Genomic DNA, 26,875 nt, shown 5'->3' with positions numbered 1-26,875 from the left:
CTCCACATTTTAAACCAGCAACTGGGAAGCATGCTGCTGACTTACACATCAATCCTCTCCAGCTTTCTGTTGCTAGGTGAGTAAAACACAATATATAGTGTACATAAAATGATTATTTCATATCACATGAATGTTGTAATTGATCCAGCACTCCCAATCTATTGTTCTGTAGATGCAGATAAAGACACAAGCCAATCGATGTTTGTTTGCACTGTACATGGCCCTTGGCTTGTGGCTTTATCAGCATCAATGGAACAAAAGTTTGGGATAACAAAGATATTGTGAACTATTAAACTTCACTGTCTTCATGTGTTGTAGTGTGTACTGTACACAGTGGTGACGAGATCTCTATTCCTCTGTACAAGATATAAAGGAGTGCTTGAAAAGGAACAGATGAAGAGCGTAGGGTAGTGAGCAGGGCCAGTGCTTTCACTAGGCAAACACACCTAGGAACGCCTGGCTGCAACACAGGCTGGCAATCTCTGTGTGGGACACCGCCACGCCATGAATGATCCTTTAGCTGAGGGGAGGGGCGGAAGAGGGGGGGAAAGAAAGGACAGAGGAAGATGGTGTCTGGAGCCAGTGTAGCAGCTGAGCTGCCACTCCTTCCAGTGTTCCTCTCAGACTCAGTCCCTTACTGCAAGCCGTCTGGCAGCTGCTGATGATCACTGTGGAGTTCCAGCCCTTCTCTTCCCATTCATCAGCAGAGGTGGAGCTGCACCTGCCGAGGAAGGTAATGTCTAATGTCTCATGTCTGTGTGAGTGTGACCCGGCCTGCCATCCATCACATGTACAATGTGTCGGTGAGTGATGACATCATCACGATCCCACAGCCTGCTCTTCTAGTGCCTGCTGATCTGTGCCAGTGTTGGTGGTGGTGTGTTGTGTCAGATCTGTCACCGTGTGGGATTACTCAGTTCAGGTGTTCACTGTGTATATGTGTGGGCTGGGCTGCCTGTTGTCACAGAATTGCCTGGGGAATTCCAGCCTGGGATCTGTCAGAGTGTGGATCCATCATCCTCTACTCACTGTAACTGTCACCCTGCCACAGCCAACCACAGATACAGTCCGTCCATGACACTGATTTTGTCTTTAATATTGGTGCTGGTGGCATTTTATGGTATTGATTTTTGAAAATTAAAAGTAATTTAGCAGTTTTATGTTTTGTTGATTTAATATTTTCTGTTTTTAAATGTATTTGTTTATTTATTTATTGGGGGGGGGGCGCAAGTAGCTGGTCTTGCCTAGAGCGCAAAATAGTCTAGCACCAGACCTGGTAGTGAGGGTACAAGTACACATCATCTGAAATTGTTAATTGCATACCATTTTCTATCTACAGCACCTCAGAATCCCCTAAATCTGGGCTCTTTGTATGCCAATACTGACTTTTTTTTTAATTCAAAAGTCATAGCTGTGCCACACCCTCCCACTACTTCATGTACATTCCTGTTGGTCAGAGGGACATGGGGAGGGTGTGGCCAAGCTCAGACCCAACATCATAGCAGAGAACCAACCATGCAGCAGGTTTTAGGATACAAATTGTCAATATGGTGTGATGGGTGCAGCCTGGGCTGAGATAAACTACATGGATGGAAAGCAAGGAAAGGGCCAAATCATCAGGACAAGTTCTATAGCTTTAGAGACTGCTGAAGAATCCAGTCTGGCACACTTAATTCAGCACTTCTGAGAAACTAACAAGGTCTCTGGGTGACAAAGAGACAAAAAGAGCAAAGTGCAGAGACTAGGTGTAGTCAGTGTATAAACATTTATTAAAGTGATTCTAAAGGAAATAATAAAAAAAAATGGATCAACATCCCATACTTACCTGCTCTGTGCAATGGTTTTGCACAGAATAGCCCCAATGCTCTTCTTTTTGAGTCCTGGCTCCTCCCCCCTCCTGAGTGACCCCAATAGCATCGATCCTGAATACGGCTGCCAGACTCATTCACCTTTCCAACTGCTCCGTTTCCGCCACCCCCCTCTGCCAATCCCTCCACTGGCTTCCGATTGCGCAACGGATCAAATTTAAAATCCTAACACTGACGTACAAAGCCGTCCACCATACTGCCCCGAACTACATCACTGACCTAATATCCAAGTACCGCTCAGCACGCACACTCCGCTCCTCACAAGACCTCCTTCTCTCTAGTTCCCTGGTCTCCTCCTCCCATGCCCGCCTCCAGGACTTCTCCAGGGTGTCACCCATCCTCTGGAACTCCCTTCCCCAACCCATCAGATTATCACCTACTCTCCTCTCCTTTAGGCGCACCCTGAAAACCCATCTCTTCAGGGAAGCCTACCTCACCCCCTGCTAACTTGCTGACCTCCTCCACTCTTCCTACCACTCCATCCCCCACAGCTATCTCCTCCTGTGCCACCATCCCCTCCCTTCTAGATTGTAAGCTCGAAAGAGCAGGGCCCTCGATCCCCTCGTGTTTTGCATTGTATTGGTATTGTTCGGTCACATGTTATGTCCCCCTTTGTAATGTACAGCGCTGAGTGAACTATTGGCGCTTTATAAATACTGTATAATAATAATAATAAAATAGCAAGCCTCTTGCTATGGGGGCACTCAAGCAGGCCCACTCCTGAGCCGCTCCTCTGTATGTCTCCTGCTGCTGTGTGAGCCAATGAGGAGAGAGATACCTGGGAGAGCCGTTGTTTTCATGCACATAGCTGGGTTGAGATTGAGTAAGTATAAGGGGGGCTGCGGGAGAGCTGCACCCAGAATGTTTTTTATCTCAATAGAATGCATTAAAGTAAAAAATACTTGAGCCTTTACAACCCCTGTAAGGGAAGACAATTAGCAACTCTCATGACATAAAATAATTTATGCTTCTCATAATTCTCAAAAGGATTTCCAGCTGGGGAGCAGGGCCATCTTAATAGCATCATGGCTACATGTTTCGAGGCCCATGCCTCTTTTTCAAGCCAGCTAAGAATCCTTTTGAGAACCGTAATAAGCATAATTTGTTTTTCTTCTTGTTAGTTGCTAATTATCTTCCTTTAATTAATGTTTATACACTTAGTCTGCACACTTTGCTCTTTTTGTCTGTATGCAGCAGGTTTTAAACCTAGTTCTTCCCTCTTTTTTCCTCACTTTATACCCTTCCCATTGTCTTCCCATATACACTATATTGCCAAAAGTATTGGGACACCCCCCTCCAAATCATTGAATTCAGATGTTCCAATCACCTCCAAGGCCACAGGTGTATAAAATCAAGCACCTAGGTATGCAGACTGCTTCTACAAACATTTGTAAAAGAATGGGTCGCTCTCAGGAGCTCAGTGAATTCAAGCATGGTACCATGATAGGTTGCCACCTGTGGAATACGTCCATCCGTGAAATTTCCTTGCTACTAAATATTCACTGTCAACTGTTAGTGGTATTGTAAAAAAGTGGAAGCAACCGGGAACAACAGCAACTCAGCCACGAAGTGGTAGACCACGTAAAATGAGAATTGGTAGACCACGTAAAATGACAGAGCGGGGTCACCGCATGCTGAAGTGCAGAGTACACAAAAATTGGCAACTGTCTACAGAGTCAATAGCTAAAGACCTCCAAACTTCATGTGGCCTTCAGATTAGCACAACAACAGTGCATAGAGAGCTTCATGGAATGGGTTTCCATGGCAGAGCAGCTGCATCCAAGCCTTACATCACCAAGTGCAATGCAAAGTGTTGGATGCAGTGGTGTAAAACATGCTGCCACTGGACTCTAAAGCAGTGGAGATGTGTTCTCTGGAGTCACCAATCATGCTTGTCTGTCTGGCAATCCAATGAATGTGTCTGGGTTTGGCAGTTTCTCGCGAAAACATTCTATTTTATCGTCATCTATATGGTACAGTTCCTCCATTTTATATATCTGATCCACCTTTCTTATCCGATGCGATACTTTTGGTACTTCTTGTTCCCTCCAAAATTTGGGGATCAAACTTTTTGCTGCATTAATATAATGCAATAACCCAGAATTTTTGTACTTTTTAACCGTTAGCTCTGTTCCATGTAAGAGACATATCCCTGGGTCTTTTGGTATTTTTATCCCCGTCACTTCCTGTATTTAGTGTATTATTTCCTCCCAGTATTCCTGAATTTTATAACACTCCCACCAGATATGTACCATCGTGCCCTGTTCCCTACCTCCCCGCCAACATAAAGGTGAATTGTCCCTATTTTGTTTGTGAACTATATCTGGTGTCATGTACCACCTCGCTAAACATTTGTAATTCATCTCTACATCCTTCATATTTACATTTCCGTGTGTTAACTTATATTTGCTTATCTCCCTCTATCCTAAAACCTAATTCTTTTTCCCATTTCTCCATATAAGCAGGGATCGTGTTTGTTGTCAACCTTGTAATAATTTTATATATTTTTGAAGTTCCATGTTTCCCATCACCTCGTGTACTAAGTAAATGTTCAAATGGGTTCCACTTTTCTTTTTTCCTTAAGGGCCTAGGGAGTTTTCCTATGAAATGCTTCAGTTGACAATACCGCCACTCATCCACTTTAGTAAACAGCTCAGTTCTCCTTTTCATTTCCTCTATCTCCCTTAGAGAAAAAGAGTAATAATGATAATAATAGTATGTATTAATCGATACAGTATGCATATTGTAATGTGATGTTTTATCCTTGAATTCACAGCTGTAAAGGATGAAACAAGTGTGGAGGCTGCAGGTAAGTAGAGGTGTGGTCTGCATGAACAATGTTCCAAACCCAAATACATATCTCTGTCATACAAAGGGAATAGGTGTAAAGAGCTATAAGTATTGCCACAGTAGGCATATTTCAGCCACCATTGCTCAGTGAGAGCGACCTGCTAAATTATTTGGTTGTAATAGACAACAAAAGCTGGCCATACACTATATAGTTAGATTGTACAATCTCATTTAGATCTACCAAAACATGTAATATGAGGACAGACCTACTGTGGGTATAGAAAAGGATCACCCCCTGTAAAATAATCACATTTTGTTGCTATGCAACCTGAAATGAAGACAGACACTGTTTTTGTTTGTGAAAGATAAAACACCAACATGTCAGGAAATTTAAAAAAAAAAAAATAAAAAACAGAGTCGCTGTGTCAGTATTTTGTTGAACCAGCTTTTGCTTTAATTCCAGCCTTTAGTCTGTTGGGATATCTCTCTACTAACTTTTCATATCTGGACTTTGCAATATTTGCCCGCTCTTTTTTGCAGAACTGCTCAAGTTCAGTTAAGTTTGTGGATTGCAGTCTTCAAGTCATTCCACAGATTTTCAATGGGGTTTAAGTTTGGGCTCTGACTAGGCCATGCAAGGACATTTTCCCTTTTCTCCTTCAACCACTGTGTGCTCATTTCTGTTGTGTGCTTTGGGTCATTGTCATGTTGGAGAGTAAACTTTTTCCCCATTGACAACTTTCTGGCAGAGGGCAGCAGATTTTCCACAAGAATTTGAGTATTTTGCCCCATCCATTTTTCCTTCTATCCTGACAAGTGGTCCAGTCTCTGCTGCAGAGAAACACCCCCATAACAGGATATTACTACCTCCATGCTTTACTGTAGGAATGGTGTTACTTGGATGGTGAGCTGTACTGGATTTCTGAAAGACATATTGTTTAGTGTTCCGTTTTAGTCTCATCTGACCATAACATCTTTTTCAATGGGGCCTCAGAATCTTCAATTTGCATTTTGGCAAAGCTCAGTGGTGACTGCGTGTGGCCTTTCTAGGAGTGGCTTTTTTCTTGCAACCCTCCCATATAAGCCAAATTTGTGGAGAATTTGTGATATTGTCACACGCACACAAATTCCTGCAACTTGCTGTAGGCCTCTTGGTAGCCTCTCTGACCAGTTTCCTCCTTGCTCTTTCATCCAGTTTGGAGAGATGGCCTGATCCAGAGAGGGTCTGTGTTGTACCAAACACCTTCCACTTCTTAATAATAGACTTCACTGTGCTTTTAGGCATTGATAAAGCCTTTCACATTTTTTTGTATCCATCTCAAGACTTGTTCCTCTCCACAACCTTATCCAGGAGATCTTTTCACAGTGCCTTACCTCCCATAGTTGATTGTTTGCTTCAGTTGCACTACCGGGGACTGAAATGCTCCAGGAAAGCTCTTTTCATGCTGAGCTAATCAAAATGACCACAGCTGATCACAGTTGAAAGTCAAATGGCTTTGTGTATGTTATTGAGAAGGCGATACATAGTCACACACAGGTAGGTAAACACAGCAGATCAGGCCTCAGGACACACAGAACAAGTTGAATGACATTCAGCAATTTCTCCCAGTGACACATCCATTTAAATAAGCAGCTGGGTGCCAAGGGAGCACGCAAATTGCTACCTGCAAATACACACACGGACAGACATGCGCCAAACTGGCATGGTGCATCCGGTATTGCTCTTTCACCTACAAGTATGAGCAACAGTACAATTCACATGCCCATGAGCATAAATCTGCACTAGCTTTTTGATTCTCAGAATCCGGTTTGCCTTACAGCCTCTCTATGGTGTATGCAACATGAGTTGCATGTAATATTGATCAATTGCACACAAAACATTAAAAGAGAAGTATGGGATGATTTTTAATGCCAAATTATACTTGCCTAGGGGGATACAGCACTCTAAGTGTGAGAACTGAGCGATCACATGACCACTGATCGTTGAGTTCTCACTGCTGCTGTGAGCAGAGAGCGGTGACTGTCAGTCACCGCTCTCTGCTCTGCCCCCCCACGCTCACTAGAGCGCTGGGCTGTGGAGGGGGAGGGAGCGGGTGGCTCAGGCTCTCAGCGGATCACTGAGAGGCTGAGCCAGGTGGCGCTCCAGACTCTGGGGTGAATCCTGGCTGGATAGGCTGAGTGACATCAGCCGACAGCGGACTTCAACCCGCTGTCAGCTGAAAACAGGCCACAGGAGTGCAGATTTTACAGGAGATCTGTGATCTACAGAAGTACAGCCAAAAGAGCTTCTCCTTTAAACACTACTATATGCTACTTGCATAGCTCACACTACAAGGAGACCTTTATTCTATCCTATTAACAATCACTACTACTAAACTGGTGCACAGATTCACTTTCACAAGCAATCAGTACGCCCCAGAAGATGCTGAACACTACATAACAAATGGCTCATATTTGTAGAGAAAATAATGTAATGAAATCACATTGGATAAGCACAAAAGAATGTGCAACTTTTTATTTATTGTATGTATATGTGAATGATTTTAATGAAAAGACAACAATGGTTAACTAGATATTGATGCTCTTTTCCAGTTGCAAATATGGCTCTCCAGGGTCTTGCCTTTCAGTCCAGCTCCAATCTAGGCTGGGGAGAAGCTTACCTGGCAATAGATAATAATACCAATCCCAACCTCTTGTACGGGTCCTGCAGCCAGACTACCTATGAGTTCCAGCCATGGTGGACAGTGGACTTGAGACGTGGCTATCTCATCAATAATGTTACGATTACCAACCAGATGAGCAACCAGAAAAGCCTTCTGTCTGGGGCCGAGATCCATGTTGGAGAAGACATACAAGGCTATGGAATATATAACCCAATGTAAGTAAGGCACAGAGATTGTGCCTAGTTTGTGGCAAAAATGTTGTAACGTTTTTGAGACCACCAAAAATAAATGTTATTGATATAATCAACAGATTCTCACAAGCAGTCTCAAATACTACAAAACTATTTCCTTGTGTATCAAATCAAAAAATAATACACTACAAAAAGCAGCTCACACTGATACATACTCATACAATGTGCATGAATTCCAATGCATTAACATAACAGTGCCACGCTTTCTTTACATATATGTGAATGCAGACAAATTATATAAAAAACAGTGATAAAAAGTCTCTAAATATAGTGATTTCTTCAACTTGAAAAAACTTCACAATTCCATATCTTCATGCAATTTTAATCCTCCACCACAAACACCAGATGTGCCCTCACCTGGAGTTTTTGACCTCATATATAGTTTGGTCAAAAAACGCATGTGTCCCTTGAAGTGGACATAAATAGGCAGGTATATCCTGGAAATGGACTCTTCTTCAAGAGATCACCGATCCCTTTAATCTTTCCTCCTCCATTCAGCATACATGTCAAAAAAACGAGTGAATTGATACCATACAACATAAAAAGAATAAAAAAGCTTGGTTATTGACAAAAGCAAAAAACAGCTCTTGATATCAAAAGCAACCAATTGCATGCTCCTATTTTGTACTGCTAATGGAGAATGGGAGAAGATGAAACCGACTGAACGGGCAACAAAAAAATTTCATTTAGACATTTATACTGTATGATTTTCCCTTAGGTATTTATTTACAGTGCTTTGAAAAAGTATTCATACCCCTTGAAATTTTCCACATTTTGTCATGTTACAACCAAAAACGTAAATGTATTTTATTGGGATTTTATGTGCTAGACCAACACAAAGTGGCACATAATTGTGAAGTGGAAGGAAAATGATAAATGGGTTTCAAAATCTTTAACAAATAAATATGTGAAAAGTGTGGCATGCATTTGTATTCAGCCCCCCTGAGTCAATACTTTGCAGAACCACCTTTCGCAGCAATTACAGCTGCAAGTCTTTTTGGGGATGTCTCTACCAGCTTTTCACATCTAGAGTGACATATTTGCCCATTCTTATGCATTCTGCAAAATAGCTCAAGCTCTGTCAGATTGGGTGGAGAGCGTCTGTGAACAGCAATTTTCAAGTCTTGCCACAGATTCTCAATTGGATTTAGGTCTGGACTGTGACTGGGCCATTTTAACACATGAATATGCTTTGATCTAAACCATTCCATTGTAGCTCTGTCTGTATGTTTAGAGTCGTTGTCATGATGGAAGGTGAACCTCCGCCCCAGTCTCAAGTCTTTTGCAGATTCTAACAGGTTTTCTTCTAAGATTGCCCTGTATTTGGCTCCATCCATCTTCCCATCAACTTTAACTAGTTTCTCTGTCTCTGCTGAAGAAAAGCATCCCCACAATATGATGCTGCCACCACCATGTTTCACAGTGGGGATGGTGTGTTCAGGGTGATGTGCAGTGTTAGTTTTCCGCCACACATAGCGTTTTGCTTTTAGGCCACAAAGTTCAATTTTGGTTTCATCTGACCAGAGCACCTTCTTTCACATGTTTGCTGTGCCCCCCACATGGCTTCTCGCAAACTGCAAATGGAACTTCTTGGCTTTCTTTCAACAATGGCTTTCTTCTTGGCACCCTTCCGTAAAGGCCAGATTTGTGCAGTGCATGACTAATAGTTGTCCTGTGGACAGATTCTCCCACCTGAACTGTTGATCTCTGCAGCTCCTCCAGAGTTACCATGGGCCTCTTGGCTGCTTCTCTGATTATTGCTCTCCTTGCCCGTCCTGTCAGTTTAGGTGGACGGCCAAGTCTTGGTAGGGTTGCAGTTGTGCCATACTCTTTCCATTTTGAATGTTCAAAGCTTGGGATATTTTTATAACGTAACCCTGCTTTAAACTTTTCCACAACTTTATCCCTGACCTGTCTGGTCTGTTCCTTGGCATCCATGATGCTGTTTGTTCACTAATGTTCTCTAACAAAGCTCTGAGGGCTTCACAGAACAGCTGTATTTATACTTAGATTAAATTACACACAGATGGACTCTATTTACTAATTAGGCGACTTCTGAAGGCAATTGGTTGCACTAGATTTTAGTTAGGGGTATCAGAGTAAAGGGGGCTGAATACAAATGCACACCACACTTTTCACATATTTATTTGTAAAAAATGTTGAAAATGATTTATCATTTTCATTACACTTCACAATTATGTGCAACTTTGTGTTGGTCTATCACATAAAATCCCAATAAAATACATTTACGTTTTTGGTTGTAACATGACAAAATGTGGAACGTTTCAAGGGGTATGAATACTTTTTCAAGGCACTGTAAATGGCTGGTATGAAAATAAGAAAATCTGCTTGTTGCGACCAATCAGATTGCACAGGCAAGATTTAACAAGCATTCCACTGACAGCTTCACTTTTGCTTTAGTTCTTCTAGCTATGGTTTGCAGCTAACAGCCCTTGCCTCTTTCTTTACAGCTGTGCTATCATACCTTTAATGTCCTCGGGAGAGACTAGGTCATTTCCATGTGGGGATATATATGGACGTTACATCACAGTGGTCATACCAAACCGTAGTGACACGCTAACACTATGTGAAGTTCAGGTGGCTGTTCTGAACATGCCAGGTATAATGACTTACAGATAAATTGATTGCTGTACCATATGTCTATGCATGTAATTCTTTTAAAGATATATAAATAGCTCCCCTTCATATACAACAGGGGTCCTCAAACTACGGCCCGCGGGCCACATGCGGCCCGCCGAGGACATTTATACGCCAGGCAGGGGCGCATCTGCCACGAGGCAAGGGACTAGGGTTTGGCAGGTCGCGACCTAAAATCATCAGGAGGGCAGCCGCCGAGCAGAGGTGTGCAGTGTCCTGTCTCTCCGCCCTCTCCGAGCTGCGGAAGTTTCATGTGTGTGTATGGGGCCGGGAGAGTGCCGCTCCTTTGTGTGCGATGATCGGATCAGATAGGATGGGGATGGCCGGGGATTTACAGCGGGATTTACACCCGGGGTGACATGTTGTCTGCCAGTCTGGGAGGGGGGAGGTGAGGAGGGGACAAGTTAGTCTGGAGAGCGGCACTTTTCACACATCTGGGACCCCGGGCTGTCACCAGGATATGAAGGTGACTCCGGACTACACATCCAGGGAGGGGGCATTCTACAGGAGGACCAACACACTCCTCATATATGGAGTCTATCCTCGTTATCAGTATTCACCCAAAACTCTCTGTGCTCTGCTTCATACATGGGGGGTCAGTGTATATAGAATAGATGGGGGAAGGGGGGGAGCAGTGTATATAGAATAGATGGGGTCATGGGGGGGTCAGTGTATATAGAATAGATGGGGGGGTCAGTGTATATAGAATAGATGGATCATGGGGGGTCAATGTATATAGAATAGATGGGGTCATGAGGGGTCAGTGTATATAGAATAGATGGGGGGGTCAGTGTATATAGAATAGATGGGGGGGGGTCAGTGTATATACAATAGATGGGGTCATGGAGGGTCAATGTATATAGAATAGATGGGGTCATGGGGGGTCAGTGTATATAGAATAGATGGGGGGGGGTCAGTGTATATAGAATAGATGGGTCATGGGGGGTCCGTGTATATAGATGGGGTCATGGGGGGTCAGTGTATATAGAATAGATGGGGGGGTCAGTGTTTATAGAATAGATGGGGGGGTCAGTGTATATACAATAGATGGGGTCATGGAGGGTCAGTGTATATAGAATAGATGGGGGGGTCAGTGTATATAGAATAGATGCGGGGGTCAGTGTATATACAATAGATGGGGTCATGGAGGGTCAGTGTATATAGAATAGATGGGGTCATGGGGGGTCAGTGTATATAGAATAGATGGGGGGGGGGGTCAGTGTATATAGAATAGATGGGTCATGAGGGGTCCGTGTATATAGATGGGGTCATGGGGGGTCAGTGTATATAGAATAGATGGGGGGTCAGTGTATATAGAATAGATGGGGGGGTCAGTGTATATACAATAGATGGGGTCATGGAGGGTCAGTGTATATAGAATAGATGGTTCATGGGGGGTCAGTGTATATAGAATAGATGGGGTCATGGGGGGTCAGTGTATATAGAATAGATGGGGTCATGGGGGGTCAGTGTATATAGAATAGGTGGGGAGGGGGGAGTCAGTGTATATAGAATAGATGGGGGGAGAGGGTCAGTGTATATAGAATAGATGGGGTCATGGGGGGTCAGTATATATACTGTATACACTGACCCCCCCATGACCCCATCTATTCTATATACACTGACCCCCCCACCTATTCTATATACACTGACCCCATCTATTCTATATACACTGACCCCCCTCTCCCCCCATCTATTCTATATACACTGACCCCCCTCTCCCCCCATCTATTCTATATACACTGACCCCCGCATGTATGAAGCAGAGCACAGAGAGTTTTGGGTGAATACTGATAACGAGGATGTACTCCATATATGAGGAGTGTGTCGGTCCTCCTGTGGAATGCCCCCTCCCTGGATGTGTAGTCCGGAGTCACCTTCATATCCTGGTGACAGCCCAGGGTCCCAGATGTGTGAGAAGTGTACACAGATCTGACAGGTGTCCTGCATTTACCGTATATATCGCTCCATAAGACACACTTGGGGGGAAATGTCTGTGCGTCTTATGGAGCGGCCGGCCCAGTATTCCTGCCGCCGTTGTATGTCCGCAGTCTCTGGTCATCTCATGTACTGTGTCTGCATTTGTTCATAGTTTTTTTTTTAAACTATAATCCGGCCCTCCAATGGTCTGAGGGACAGTGAACTGGCCCCGTTTAAAAAGTTTGAGGACCCCTGATATACAACACCACAAATCTCACTGAGCAATTTCTATCATGCAGTGATAATGTTACAAGTGAAACAGGCACCAAATCAAATAATGAGAAGAATTAGATATATTGTAAATTGATTCAATTGGTAACCAGGCAAACATAGGGTAGTTTTAACATTGTAATAACATTACCTGACATGCCAGGCATTTACAGCCAAAGTGTAAGGCAGGTTTGGAATTTAGCCCTCTATATCAGCATACACAGTAACACCACCACCTGAAGTGCAATGGAAAGCAGTTAGTGGGATAAAAGTTATCAACTTTACTGGATCTTTACTGCTAACGTGCACTGATGGTGGTTTTGTTTGGCCTAAGCGGATTGGATATTAGGCACAGACCATACTGTATGTAGATGGTAAAACTAGTGGGACTAAAGGGGAAGGGGGCTGCTGGATAATATACGATACGGGCAGTCTCTAATATGGTTTTTCTGCTGGCTACCATTGGGGTCTTTTAAGAACGTTGGTGCACTTGACAAGAGTACCTTTAGAGACCTGCAGACAGTGAAGCATACTAGCTTATTTCAACATCAGGTTTGTGGCATCAGTCAGCTATGGTATCATTTTAATATTCTCATACATTCAAATGCATGGATGTCCTGCTCTCAGGGGCTCTGTGTATGACAGCAGAAAGAAATGTGGGTTGCGGCCCCCTCACTACCTCATGGAACGTAGCAGTAGGTTTTTGCAATGGAGGGGGGCCTTCAGCTCCACTCTGTTGAATCTGGCATATATCGGTCTGTAGTGATGAACCCAATGGATGCTCTCTCGGCGACAGTGTGAAAGAAAGCTATGATGCCGGCTCTGCTGCTGGGTGACTTCTGCTCCAGCAAATGGATGGTGATGGATTCGACCAGCTTGGCTTCTCTACAGACAATGATCCAACATATGTGTCTGCCTAGACTCCCATGATGGCAAGAGAGCAGGCTTTTCCCAGGTGATTCTATTGAGCTCCTCCTGTGCCCAAGAGCATGTTGATATTTGTGAAGGTCAGTTGCTCCTTTACATGGCTAGCAGTGTGGACTACACCTCTCAAGAGTCCCAGCACTCTGCATTAAAGGCTAAGTCCACCTTTAAAAAATAATAATAAATGCACATACAGGTGAAACTCAAAAAATTTGAATATTGTGCAAAAGTTTTTATTTCAGTAATGCAACTTAAAAGGTGAAACTAATATATGAGATAGACTCATTACATGTAAAGCAAGATAGTTCAAGCCGTGATTTGTCATAATTGTGACGACTATGGCTTACAGCTCATGAAAACCCTAAATCCAAAATCTCAGAAAATTAGAATATTACATGCAATCAATAAAACAAGGATTGTACATAGAACAATATCGGACCTCTGAAAAGTATAAGCATGCATATGTACTCAGTACTTGGTTTGGGCCCCTTTTGCAGCAATTACTGCCTCAATGCGGCGTGGCATGGAAGCTATCAGCCTGTGGCACTGCTGAGGTGTTATGGAAGACCAGGATGCTTCAATAGCGGTCTTCAGCTCTTCTGCATTGTTCGGTCTCATGTCTCTCATCTTTCTCCTGGCAATGCCCCATAGATTCTCTATGGGGTTAAGGTCAGGCGGGTTTGCTGGCCAATCAAGCACAGTAATCCCATGGTCATTGAACCAGGTTTTTGTGCTTTTGGCAGTGTAGGCAGGTGCCAAGTCCTGCTGGAAAATGAAGTCAGCATCCCCATAAAGCTCGTCTGCGGAAGGAAGCATGAAGTGCTCCAAAATCTCCTGGTAGACAGCTACGTTGACCCTGGACTTAATGAAGCACAGTGGACCAACACCAGCAGATGACATGGCTTCTCAAATCAACACAGACTGTGGAAACTTCACACCAGACTTCAAGCATCTTGAAGTGTGTGCCTCTCCATTCTTCCTCCATACTCTGGGTCCTTGGTTTCCAAATGACATGCAAAAGTTGCTCTCATTAGAAAAGAGGACTTTGGCCCACTAAGCAACAGACCAGGTCTGTTTTTCTTTAGCCCAGGTAAGAAACTTCTGACGTTGTTTGTTGTTCAGGAGCGGCTTGACAAGAGGAATACGACATTTGAAGCCCATGTCCAGGATCCGTCTGTGTGTGGTGGCTCTTGATGCACTGACTCCAGCCTCAGTCCACTCCTTATGAAAGTCCCCAACACTTTTGAATTGCCTTTTCCTGACAATCTTCTCCAGGCTGCGGTCATCCCTGCTGCTTGTGCACCTTTTTCTTCCACACTTTTCCCTTCCACATAACTTTCTATTAATGAGCTTTGATACAGCACTTTGGGAACATCCAACTTCTTTTGCAATTACCTTTTGAGGCTTTCCCTCCTTATGGAGGGTGTCAATGATGGTTTTCTGCACAACTGTCAGGTCAGCAGTCTTTCCCATGATTGTGATTCCTACTGAACCAGACTGAGAGACCATTTAAAGGCTCAGGAACCGCAGGTGCTATGGCTTAAGTAGCTGATTAGAGTGGGACACTTTGAGACGAGAATATTGCACTTTTTCACAATATTCTCATTTTCTGAGATTGTGGATTTGGGGTTTTCATGAGCTGTAAGCCATAATCATCACAATTATGACAAATCACATCTTGAACTATCTTGCTTTGCATGTAATGAGTCTATTTCATATATTAGTTTCACCTTTTAAGTTGCATTACTGAAATAAATGAACTTTTGCACGATATTCTAATTTTTTGAGTTTCACCTGTATGTTTGAAGGTAAAAATGGGCATTTATTTTTTTTTCCTAGGAGACAGTAAAGCATTGCAACCACAATCAGCAGTTCAGGAGTGCAATGCCAGGCTCCTGCAAACTGTCAGCCTGTATCACCAATAGAGGCAGTTACTGAAGTCGAAGTGGAAGATCAATGAACTACAAAAGCACTCACCAACGCCCTTGTAGTTCATTGAGAACTACAGGCTGTCAGCCGTAATGGAAGATGGTAGTTGTAGTTCATTAGTTCACAGAACTCTGTGAATGAATGATGTGGCCATGTGGGTAGAGCCGCAAACAGCCGTACTGTTTTGAATTCTGACAGCAGGTGCAGGGAAAGGATCCCCCTCCCGCTGTCACAATGGAAGATTGGTTCAGGGTGGCACCTAAATATTGGTGTAACATAACATGTTACTAAAGGTGAACTTATCCTTTAAGGTCTATGGGCGCACTTAACTTTGGATCTCTCCCTGCTGGCTGGAAGATAACTGTACAGCAAAACATCAATATCTCCGTGAAGGGAAAGACAAATATAAAAAAAACAATATTTCCTTTTACACGCTGTTGTAGTCCAGAACTTGGCTACACACACAAATATATATATATATACACACACACACACCACACACACATACAGACACACAGTGGGTAAAATTAAATATTGAACATGTCACCATTTTTCTAAGTAAATATATTTCTAAAGGTGTTATATCGACATGAAATTTTCACCACATGTCAGTAACAACCCATGACATCATACATCCAAAGAAACCAAAACAAATAAGTTCAGAAATTAAGTTATGTGTAATAAAATGGTAAAACAGAGAAAAAGTATTGAACACGCTAACTGAAATGTATTTAATACTTCGTACAAAATCCTTTGTTGGTAATGGGAGCTTCAAGACCCTCCTGTATGAACTAGTCACATGCATTGCTCAGGTGTGATTTTGGCCCATTCTTCCACACAGTCTTCAAATCTTGAAGGTTCCATGGGCCTCTTCTATGAACTCTGATCTTAGTTCTTTCCATAGATTTTCTATTGGATTCAAGTCAGGTGATTGGCTGAGCCATTCATCAGCTTTATTTTCTTTCTTTGAAACCAATTGAGAGTTTCCTTGGCTTTGTTATTGGGATCATTGTCTTGCTGAAATGTCCACCCTCGTTTCATCTTCACCATCCTGGTAGATGGCAGCAGATTTTTATCAAGAATGTCTTGGTACATTTTTCCATTCATCCTTTCTTCAATGACATGAAGTTTGCCAGTAACGTATGCTGAAAAACAGCCCCACACCCACAATGGGAACGTGGGCATCGCAACTGGACCACAGAGCAATGGAAGAAGGTAGCCTGGTCTGGTTAATCATGTTTTCTTTTACATCACATTGTGGATGGCAGGGTGCCTGTGCGTCGCTTACCTGGGGAAGAGATGCAGTAGGGGAAGAAGGCAAGCCAGAGGAGGCAATGTGATGTTTTGTGCAATGTTCTTCTGGGAAACTTTAAGTCCTGCCATGCATGTGGATGTTACTTGACATATACCACCTACTTAAACATTGTTTCTGGCCAAGTACACCCCTTCATGGAAATGGTACTCCCTGATGGCACTGGCCTCTTTCAGCAGGATAGCAGGCATTACCACACTGCAAAAATGGCTCAAGAATGGTTTGAGGAACACAATAAAGAGTGTGAGATGTTGACATGGCCTCCAGATTCTCCAGATCTCAATCAAATTAAGCATTTGTGGGATTTGCTGGAAAAACAAGTCCAATCCATGAAGGCCCCACCTCTCAACTTACAGGACTTAAAGGATTTGCTGACGGTTTGGTGCCAGATACCACAGTATACCTTCAGTGGTCTAGTGGCATCCATGTCTCCATGGGTCAGGGCTGTTTTGGCAGGAAACAGGGGAACCCACTCAATAATAGGTGGGTGGTCATAAAGTTATTGCTGATTGGTGTATATAAATATACTCGTATACTGTATTTAGTCACAATTTTATTAGGATATTGTCTCTTCTCACAATCCTTAAGCTGACATACAGTTGTGTTCAAAATAATAGCAGTCAGACATCACTAACCTGATCAATCACTGTTTTTGGCAGAAATTATATTTCTACATGTCAAATAATTTACAAGCAGGTGTAGTATAGTAATAGAAATCCAACAGACCAAACAGTGATGACATGCATGCTGCTGATTCTGTGTAATGGAATCACTAATTGAAATGTTCAAAATAATAGCAGTGTGGAGTTCTACTAGTGAGGTCATTCGTTCTTTGAAAAACAGGTGGCAATTATTGCCTTTATTTAAGGAAGAAAGGCAGCAAATGTTGGACATGCTGGTTACAGTGCATTTCTCTTTGAAATTCTGAGGAAAATGGGTCGTTCCAGACATTGTTCAGAAGAACAGCGTATCTTGATTAAAACATTGATTGGAAAGGGGAAAACATATAAAGAAGTGCAGAAAATGATAGGCTGCTCAGCTAAAATGATTGCAAATGCTTTAAAATGGCAACCAAAACCTGAAAGACGTGGAAGAAAGCGAAAAACTACCATTCGAATGGATAGAAGAATAGCCAAAATGGCAAGGACTCAGCCAACAATCAGCTCCAGGAAGATCAAAGGTGGTCTAAAGTTACCTGTGATTACTGTTACAATTAGAAGACGCCTATGTGAAGCCAAGCTATCTGCAAGAAGCCCCCGCAAAGTCCCGCTGTTGAAAAAGAGACATGCTGAAGAGGTTACAAGTTGCCAAAGAGCACATTGACTGGCCTAAAGAGAAATGGCGCAACATTTTGTGGACTGATGAAAGTAAGATTGTTCTTTTTGGGTCTAGTGGCTGGAGACAGTTTGTCAGACGATGCCCAAACACTGAATTCAAGCCACAGTACACTGTGAAGACAGTGAAGCATGGTTGCGCAAGCATCATGATATGGGGATGTTTCTCATACTACGGTGTTGGGCCTATTTATCGCATACCAGGGATCATGGATCAGTTTGAATACATCAGAATACTTGAAGAGGTCATGCTGCCTTATGCTGAAGAGGAAATGCCCTGGAAATGGGTGTTCCAACAAGACAACGACCCCAAACACACCAGTAAACGTGCAACATCTTGGTTCCAGACCAACAAGATTGACGTTATGGAGCGGCCAGCCCAATCCCCGGATCTTAATCCAATAGAAAACTTGTGGGGTGACATCAAAAATGCAGTTTCTGAGGCAAAACCAAGAAATAGAGAAGAACTGTGGAATGTATTCCAATCATCCTGGGCTGGAATACCTGTTCACAGGTGCCAGAAGTTGGTTGACTCCATGCAACACAGATGTACAGCAGTTCTCAGAAACAGTGCTTATACAACTAAATATTCATTAAGTGATTCAAAGGAAAGAAAAATCTTCAAACACTTTTCAGTTTATATAGTGAATGTTTGAGTTTGTAAAGAAGAATACAAACACTGCTATTTTTTTGAACAGTCTAATATTCACTTTTCTTCAATTTTTTTTAGAGGAACAACACAAATTTGATATATTTTTCTTCATGTTTTGATTTGGAATAGAATGTGGAGTGTTCCCAATGCATTTGTGTGTATGGAAATAAAAGCTATTAGAAGGATTTTGAGCTTTATTCACTTTTTTCAACACACTATTATTTTGAACACAACTGTACATACACTATAGGTCTACCACCAACTATGTAATGTAAAGGCCTGTATAATTGGATAGAAATTGATTGCATTGTATAGGTTTGTCCCCTTATAAACATAGCTTTGGCAAATTTATGGAATCAGATTGTAATGTGTATGGGCACCCTTAGACAAAGGGATACTTGTTGTGAAGAACCCCATTGCAATTTGTAATGTTCTTTTTGTGTGGTCTCTCTCTAAACATAAATAGTAAATTTTCTCCTAATTTTCTTAACAGATCGTCAGCTCGGACTCAAGATCAAGAGTGTGTTTAATGCTAGAGCAAACCTTTCAGCAGAGGTTGTGATAACAAAGGTGAGTCAGCTTCTCCCACACAAGGAGGACCCATCTCTCCCAAATGGATGGCACTCAGATAATGATATCTCCATCTCATTTATTTCAGTTCAAACAGCAAATTGCAAACAAAGTCAGAACATTAAGCGGGGGGATCATCGATGTTCTGCAGAGAGGTGGGTGTTTAGGTCATTCTCAAAGGTTTTCACTAAATCAGTGTATTGTTGATTCTGGTAAACCATGACACTTCTTTATAACCTATCTTCCCAAGGCAAAGGCCTATTGAACGCATGAGGTGGGGAATAACTGCTTTAAACGGAACTTAAATTTGAATTCCAGTCTATCAGAGGTTTATACCACTATTGCAGGCAAGAGTTGAATTCTAGTTAAATCTAGGGAAAGTTTAAAGCAGAGGAATACTTACCTTATCCCTTGCTCCGGCATGCTTCTCCCTTCTATACGACCAGTCCCACAAAGCTAATTCTCTTCACCAGTTAAGTAGCCACCCCCCCTCCCTCCACCATTGGTCCTGTGCTGCACATGATGAAGTTAGGGACCCACCAACATTATGACAGCAGAAGAGAGTTCTGGCTCTCAGGGGAGTGAGGAATAAGGTAAGTATTCTGCTACTTGTAAACTCCACTAAACTAAACAAGCAACTAACCCAGAAGTTCAGCTTTAATCACAGGTATTTTGCTTTGTAGAAAACTATAATGATCAATTTTATGTTCCCTATGCCTGCCAAATGAACACCATAGCTCCATGGGAGGTAGTCTCCCATCAGCAATGACTGTGGTTGTAGGAAAGGAAATAACATCATTTATAGCCCACCTTAGTCCTCCATTAAGGGATAAGTCACTGCTGATAAGTCCATAAGCTATAGAACATGCATGTTTTATCAAACAAGCTTGAGAAGGAGCCTTTATTTCTATCTGCAGGTTGGTGTCTAGAAGACGAAGTAATATTCTTTTCCACCATTAGATTTGCTCAACCCCCTGCCATACTGTGCAAAAGTATGATTTTTGCATCTCTTGTCATTAGAGTGGTATATGTTCTGCATTTTGAGAGAAGACAAAAAAGTGGCCATGGCCATACCTCTACTTAAAAAAACAGCACCTCACATTTATAAAACACAACAATGTGTGTGTCCACTGCACTCTCTGATTCCGGGAGTCAGAAGCCAGAGGATCTTAATAAAAATGAATTTCAAAGGAAAAAGAGTTGAGCTCAGTAATGTGACTTATACAGTCCTCCAATCACAGAGCCTTTTCTGCTGTTAAACAGAGAACTCAATGGGGTAAAGCAGGCTCCAGTTCCCTGATGATTTTTAGGAGTTGAATGTGAGGTTGCACTTTGCAGTGTCATTATTTCTGCTCTTAAAACTAAATGTGTGAATCTCATCTATGTAACTGGGGTGATCCCAGTATAGGATCTGGGTTAGTTATTCTGCTTATCCCTAAAGCTAAATTCAAGTCAATCATGAAATACATATGTGTGAGCTGTTTCACCTGCCTGTTTATTTAAATTGTGTTCATTTGTGGAATCCAGGCATGCCTGCCAGACAGAAGTAGCAAGTCCTAGACCTCCTAGCAGGCTACACTGTAATTTAGCAGTGCATCCCTGTCCAGGAAACACAACGTCATATGATTGAATAATAAAGAAGCAGTGGTGTCTCACACAGGAGTTTGCCCCCAGACTCTCCTCGCTTATAAATCTGTTCCCCCAGGTACAGCTCTATGCAAACTAATGGGCCAAGATTGGCTCCTATTGCTGCCCTTCCCCACCCAAACCTTCCCAGTCTGCATACTGCTGTGCTGACACATATGTGAATTATATGCAAAGATACATTTAGTAAATACAGAATTGGGCTAAATGAGGAGTCTGTATAGAGATATACTGTGCAATAACAAGTCAACCTTTTTCCCCCACAGATAACCAGACCTGTATACTGATGAAGACATAACCGGACTGTCCTGTCCTAGCAGTGTGTCTGTTCAACTGGGTTATTTTATTGTTCCCCAATAAAGACAGCCAAAACACTGTCAACAAAATAGTCAAGGTGTATGAATATACAGTATATTTCCTGGCCACTTCATGTCAAGCGTACTATGGGTCAGCTCCTCCTCCTCCGACATCCATAGGATCACCCATAACATAGCTAATAAAAAAAAGAGAAGGTAGATTGCTGCTCTTCATTTTGCTCAGATTTACCCCACCCGTGTTTAGCCTCTCCTGGAGTGCAAGGCTCTGATGTCAGAGGTAAACTCTTAATTTAGTGGCATCCTATAGTGCTGGCATTTCTTTGTTAGACCTTATTTACACACATGGGAAGGGTGGTAAAAAAAAAAAAAAAAAACAGGTGGTTGAGCTGTGGTTTTACCACTCCATTTCCCCCTGAACTAAAAGATAACATGTAGGCAGCAGGGGTCTCACACTTACTGCAGCCGCAATGCTTAGTTTCATGGGCATGGCAAATTTAGCTTCTCTGGTCGAAATGTAGGCAGCACCAGTCGAATCTTTTACTGCATGGGACTACTCCGAATCTGCAAACCAAGTGCTGGGCTCTTGCTTGGGCACAGTATTTCGATATAAAACCCAGCTTGATATGGGGGAAATAACTGGCAGGATAGTCTCCCACACTCTGTACTACCATATTCAGAGACATGGTCCACCACAGATTGCCCAGAGGGGAGGTAGAGACTGCTGCCTCTCTAAACAAGGCCTTGGGATCTAAATGGCTTGTTACTCTTTGTTTAATGGCAGGGAGATAATAAGGTTCAGTGGTTGGCAGGTAAATACAGCAGGGAAAATAATTATTTGATCCCCTGCAAGTGTGCTTACATACAAAGAAATGAAGGGTCTATAATTTTTATCATAGGTGTATTTTAAATGATAGAGACAGAATATCAACCAAATCTCCACAAAAAACACAATACAAATGTATTCGAGTTTTAGGTCAGTGAGCAAAATAAGAATTTGATCCCCTACCATCCAACAATTCTGGGTCCCACAGACTGGTTATGTGCTTATGTGGTACACAGATTAGTCCTATCAATATAAGAAGGTGCTCCTAACGACAACTCGTTATATGTATAAAATATACCTATCCACAGAATCTCATTCTCTGTAGACCTGTACAAGGCTGGAATGGGCTACAAGACCATCAGCAAGAAGCTTGGAGAGAAGGAGACAACTGTTGGAGCGATTATTCACAAATGGAAGAAATACAAAATAACCATCAATTGCCCTCAGTCTGGAGCTCCATGCAGGATTTCGCCTCATAGGGTAAGGGTAATCATAGGAAAAGTGAGGGATCAGCCCAGAACTACACTGGATGAGCTTGTTAATGATCAAGGCAGTTAGGCCCAGATTCACCAAACAAATGATATGTAACACAATATTCCGCTATGGATTGAAATCCTTCAACGCCCACAAGGTCCCCCTCCTCAAGAAGGCACATGTACAGGCCTGTCTGAAGTTTGCAAATGAACATCTAGATCAGGGGTCTCCAAACTATGGCCCTCCAAGTGTGAAGTACTACAAGTCACATCATGCCTCTGGGAGTGTTGCCAGTGGCTGTCAGAGTCTTGCAAGGCCTCGTGGGACCTGCAGTTCCTCAACACCTACAGGGCCATAGTTTGGAGACCCCTGATCTAGAGGATTGGGAGAAAGTGCTATGGTCAGATGAGACCACAATTGAGCTCTTTGGCATGAACTCAACTCGCCGTGTTTGGAGGAAGAAAAATGCCATCCTTACAGTCATGCACAGAGGTGGAAACATTATGCTTTGGGGCTGTTTCTCTGCTAAAGGTACAGGCCAACTCTGCCACATGAAGGGGCCAATGCACAAGGCCTTGTATTGTATTGTAAAATCTTAGATGAGAACCTTCTTCCATCAGCCAGAACAATGAAGATGGGCCATGGATGGGTCTTCCAGCATGACAATGACCCAAAACATACCGACAAGGCAACAAAGGAGTGGCTCAAGAAGCACACCAAAAGGTCATGGAGTGGCCTAGCCAGTCTCCAGCCCTTAATCCTATGGAAAATTTATGGAGTGTGCTGAAACTTTGAGTTACCAAGCAACAGCCAAGAAACCTTAAGGATTTAGAGAAGCTATGTAAAGAGTGAACCAAAATCCCTCGCGAGATGTGTGCAAACCTGGTAACCAACTACACGAAATGTCTTACGTCTGTGCTTGCCAGCAAGGGTTTCTCCACCAAGTACAAAGTCATGTTTCGCTTGGGGACCAAATACTTTTTTTACTTACTGAATTGCAACTCCATTTAGATCATGTGTTTTTTTTGCATTTTTGGTTGATATTCTGTCTCTGTCATTTAAAAAACACCTATAAAAATTATAGACCATTCATTTCTTTGTAAGTGGAAAAACATACAAAATTTGCAGGGGATCAAATTATTTTGCTCACTGTATAGGCCATGCATGCTGCTGGCCCAATTTTTCAAAGGAAGCAGAGGCTTTCAGTTGGCATGTATCTTCATTACACTCCTGTTCTATCTATATGCAGGCAAATATCTATTGTCTTTGTCCTGAGCAAATCTTATTGTGGCTATATCATGTTTTAGCCACAAGTCAGAACACTGAGCCTGGGCACCAGGCAAGATGTTTGTGTGAGATTGCAAAATGCATGTTATCCAAATTAGTGTTGAGCTTAGGGTGTCTGTAATTTGTGTTATTTAGAGGGAGAAATTCAGCAAATTCACATACTGATTTCTCATCTCATCTTCCTTCACACATCGCAACCATTATTTTACCGAGTTGCATCGGTACGACTTTCATCTCACAGATGCTTCATATCAAGGTAGCACCATCACCATCCTCAAAAGGGTGTATGCTTGGAAGGTAGTACAACTTCTTTTACCAGGCAGCTTCTGGGAAAGGTCTTTGCTATTATTCTTGGAAAGTACAGATGGGTAAATCATCCTTAAGTACCTAGGTCCCTGCAGGTGGCCTTCAGAATTAACACTTTTCAGTGTAAAATGTTACAACAAGTAGTATTCTGCTGGATGGAACAGAGCTTGCAACATAGTCAAATTGTACCTGGGGGAGGGAGGAGGAAGAAGAAAAAAAACAAACAAAAACCTTTTGGATGGTTTTTGATTGGTGCACCCTCAGCAAGAGGGGTGTCTGAGTTTAGAACCTTTTTCAGCTGAAGAGCCTTTTAAACCAGAGTTTTCAGGGCAAAGTGGTCTTAAGTCCATCATCTTAATGCCTTTTCAACAAAGCTTGGAGTCAGCGGTCCCACTTTCCCAGTAGATGGAGAAGAGATCAACCTGTTAAATCTGCTTTGATTTCAGCATGCCAGCAAGCATTTTTTTTTTTTTTTTTTTTTTTGGAAGGGTCCAAAGAAGAGTTAAGCAAAGTCAATTAGGCAATACATAAAGCATGTTTTACAGCTAGGACCTCTGCCATCGAGTGCATTGGTGCCCATTCTAGATGATGTGGCTACACCCTGGGCAGCTTATGCCAGAAGATTTTTTTTTTTTTTTTTGTTAAGACTGCAAGTTGGGTTTTTGTCAAATACCTTCAGGAGTCACAATTTTATAGACATGGCTCCTTTTGGGGCCTTGGTATCATCAGCCAGGTCTTCTTGCTACATTTCATAGTATGCCAACAATAACTAGCCAAGAATATGAAAAATTGGATAGATACTTGCTATAATTTTCATGTCAGCATACAATCCCACCCTTGTTATCTGTCACAAATTCTGGTGACAGAACATAAATGGGATAAACTTTAGTTAGATGGACCTATAGGGGTCACAGGGAAAGTGCCAACTTGCAGAATGCCGGCATGAAGACATGCCAGGAAACAGAATTATGGTAAGTATGATAAAAAAAAAAAAAAGGGAAATTCACTGTTCATTACACACACCATGCGGCAGGTGTCAATTTTAAGAGCCAAACCTCACTGGTCAGTAGAACAACACGCATCAGTGCGTGCATGATGTCATTTACCTCTACTATGAGTACAAGCAGTAGCACAGAAAGAGGGTACCTGGAAAGTATTTAAAGCAAAATAAAAGCTGTCACTCTGGTGTGTACTCTGCAATCTTGTATTTATTGGCGGGTAACAGATAACAGCCATGTCAGCCCGTTTCAACCACTCTGGCCTAATTCGTGACTCATGAATATGGCCAATTTGACTGAAGTGCATTGACATTTATGGCTGTCATCTGTTACCCGCCAATAAATACAAGATTGCAGAGTAATACACCAGAGTGACGGCTTTTCTTTGCTTATAAGGATCTTGTGGATGAGGAATCAGTTGCCTCTGCGCCAGTGATAAAGCTACATTAAAAAACACTGGGAGGTAGTAGCACCTACTTTCATGTATTTGTACCTGGAAAGTGTTGCAAATAAGCATTTAAAGTAAACTATTGCTAAGAGCACCATGAAAGCAGCCATTGCAGTCCTACTTCTGAAAATGCTAGTTGCCCATTATACTGATCCACTGTACAAAGTATTAGGGCAGTTTCTGTAAAGTCAGGTCTTGTGCACACACTTTTTCTGTGTTATTTAGATTGAGGTCAGAGGTCCAGCATTGCATCCAAGTAATTAACATTTTGCAGCATGAGAAGTCACCAGTGGGCAACTCACGGGTTTTTCTTGCCCACAATGTACTTTATGTGAATGCCACAGCCATCACCTAGTGTATAGGATACTCATTTATAGGCCTGACATGTACAAATGGCACTTACCTAGAAACGGCTTTCTACTTCTGTAAAAGGACTACACAACAAAACATGGTTGGGCACATAAAACAATGGAAAGGTCTTCAGATTTTTAGAGATTCCTTTGTCAACAGTGGTGAACAGAGACCACTGGTATGCAGACGGCAATTTATTACTGCTAAAGCAGGCATGAAATCCTCATGGTTAGAGAAAACAGGTGGCGCACACACCTAGTGCATTATCCAAGGTTTATTGTAGGAGTGAAAGAATAAAAAACATACTCACAGACAAAGCATGTATTTAAAAAGCATAGAAAAATGACAATGGCCACAACGGCAGGCAAGGTGTTCTCACTGTCAGTGCGGTCAAATGGCTGATGCGTTTCGGGGACGAATCCCTTTCCTCGGAGTGGATGACCAACCTCTGATGCTGATGTATGATGACTGGAAAGTAAGAGCCTTGCTGTTGATGCCTGAGTGGGATGGTGTGGGAGTGTGCTTTATGCCTGTGGGGAAATGGCTGCTGGAATGCAAACCACGAGACACTCCCACACCATCCCACTCAGGCATCAACAGCAAGGCTCTTACTTTCCATTCAGCATACATCAGCGGTTGGTCATCAGCTCTGAGGAAAGGGATTCGTCCCCAAAACGTGTCAGCCATTTGACCGCACTGACCATGAGAACACCTTGCCTGCTGTTGTGGCCATTGTCATTTTTCTATGCTTTTTAGATACATGCTTTGTCTGTGAGTATGTTTTTATTATTCTTTCACTCCTACAATAAACCTTGGATAATGCACTAGGTGTGTGCGCCACCTGTTTTCTCTCTATCCAGTGGCTGATTTCCCCGTCTGAGGAGGGCTGCACCCCTGAAGCATTTCCTTTGCTTGTCGCTGTCCTGGTACCCTTGGCTTCCATTTTGGCTGTGCATATCCTGAGGCGCTGGAGAGTACATACGATATCCGGTTCGGATGAAATCCTCATGGAACCATAACACATGATCCCTTGTCCTATTCGATATGCTGTGTCAACACTAGAAATTCTGAAGGACCCTCTGAACA

General features: G+C 42.6%; 1 protein-coding gene across 1 annotated transcript; it reads left to right on the top strand.

The window, feature by feature from the left end:
- On the top strand, window positions 1-21,300 carry LOC149456457 (fucolectin-like). Its single transcript, XM_089684870.1, has 7 exons — window positions 1-76; window positions 4,645-4,677; window positions 7,251-7,536; window positions 10,044-10,192; window positions 19,065-19,141; window positions 19,230-19,296; window positions 21,052-21,300. Exons 1-7 carry the CDS (start codon window positions 31-33, stop codon window positions 21,081-21,083), a joined length of 690 nt encoding a protein of 229 aa, XP_089540996.1. The 5' UTR covers window positions 1-30; the 3' UTR covers window positions 21,084-21,300.
- Window positions 21,301-26,875: the final 5,575 nt, after the last annotated feature.

Source organism: Staurois parvus, unplaced genomic scaffold, assembly GCF_062004578.1.
Source record: "Staurois parvus isolate SC_StPar_1 unplaced genomic scaffold, SC_StPar_1.0 ptg000361l, whole genome shotgun sequence".
NCBI lineage: Eukaryota > Metazoa > Chordata > Amphibia > Anura > Ranidae > Staurois > Staurois parvus.
This window is presented reverse-complemented; position numbering and strand designations above follow the sequence as displayed.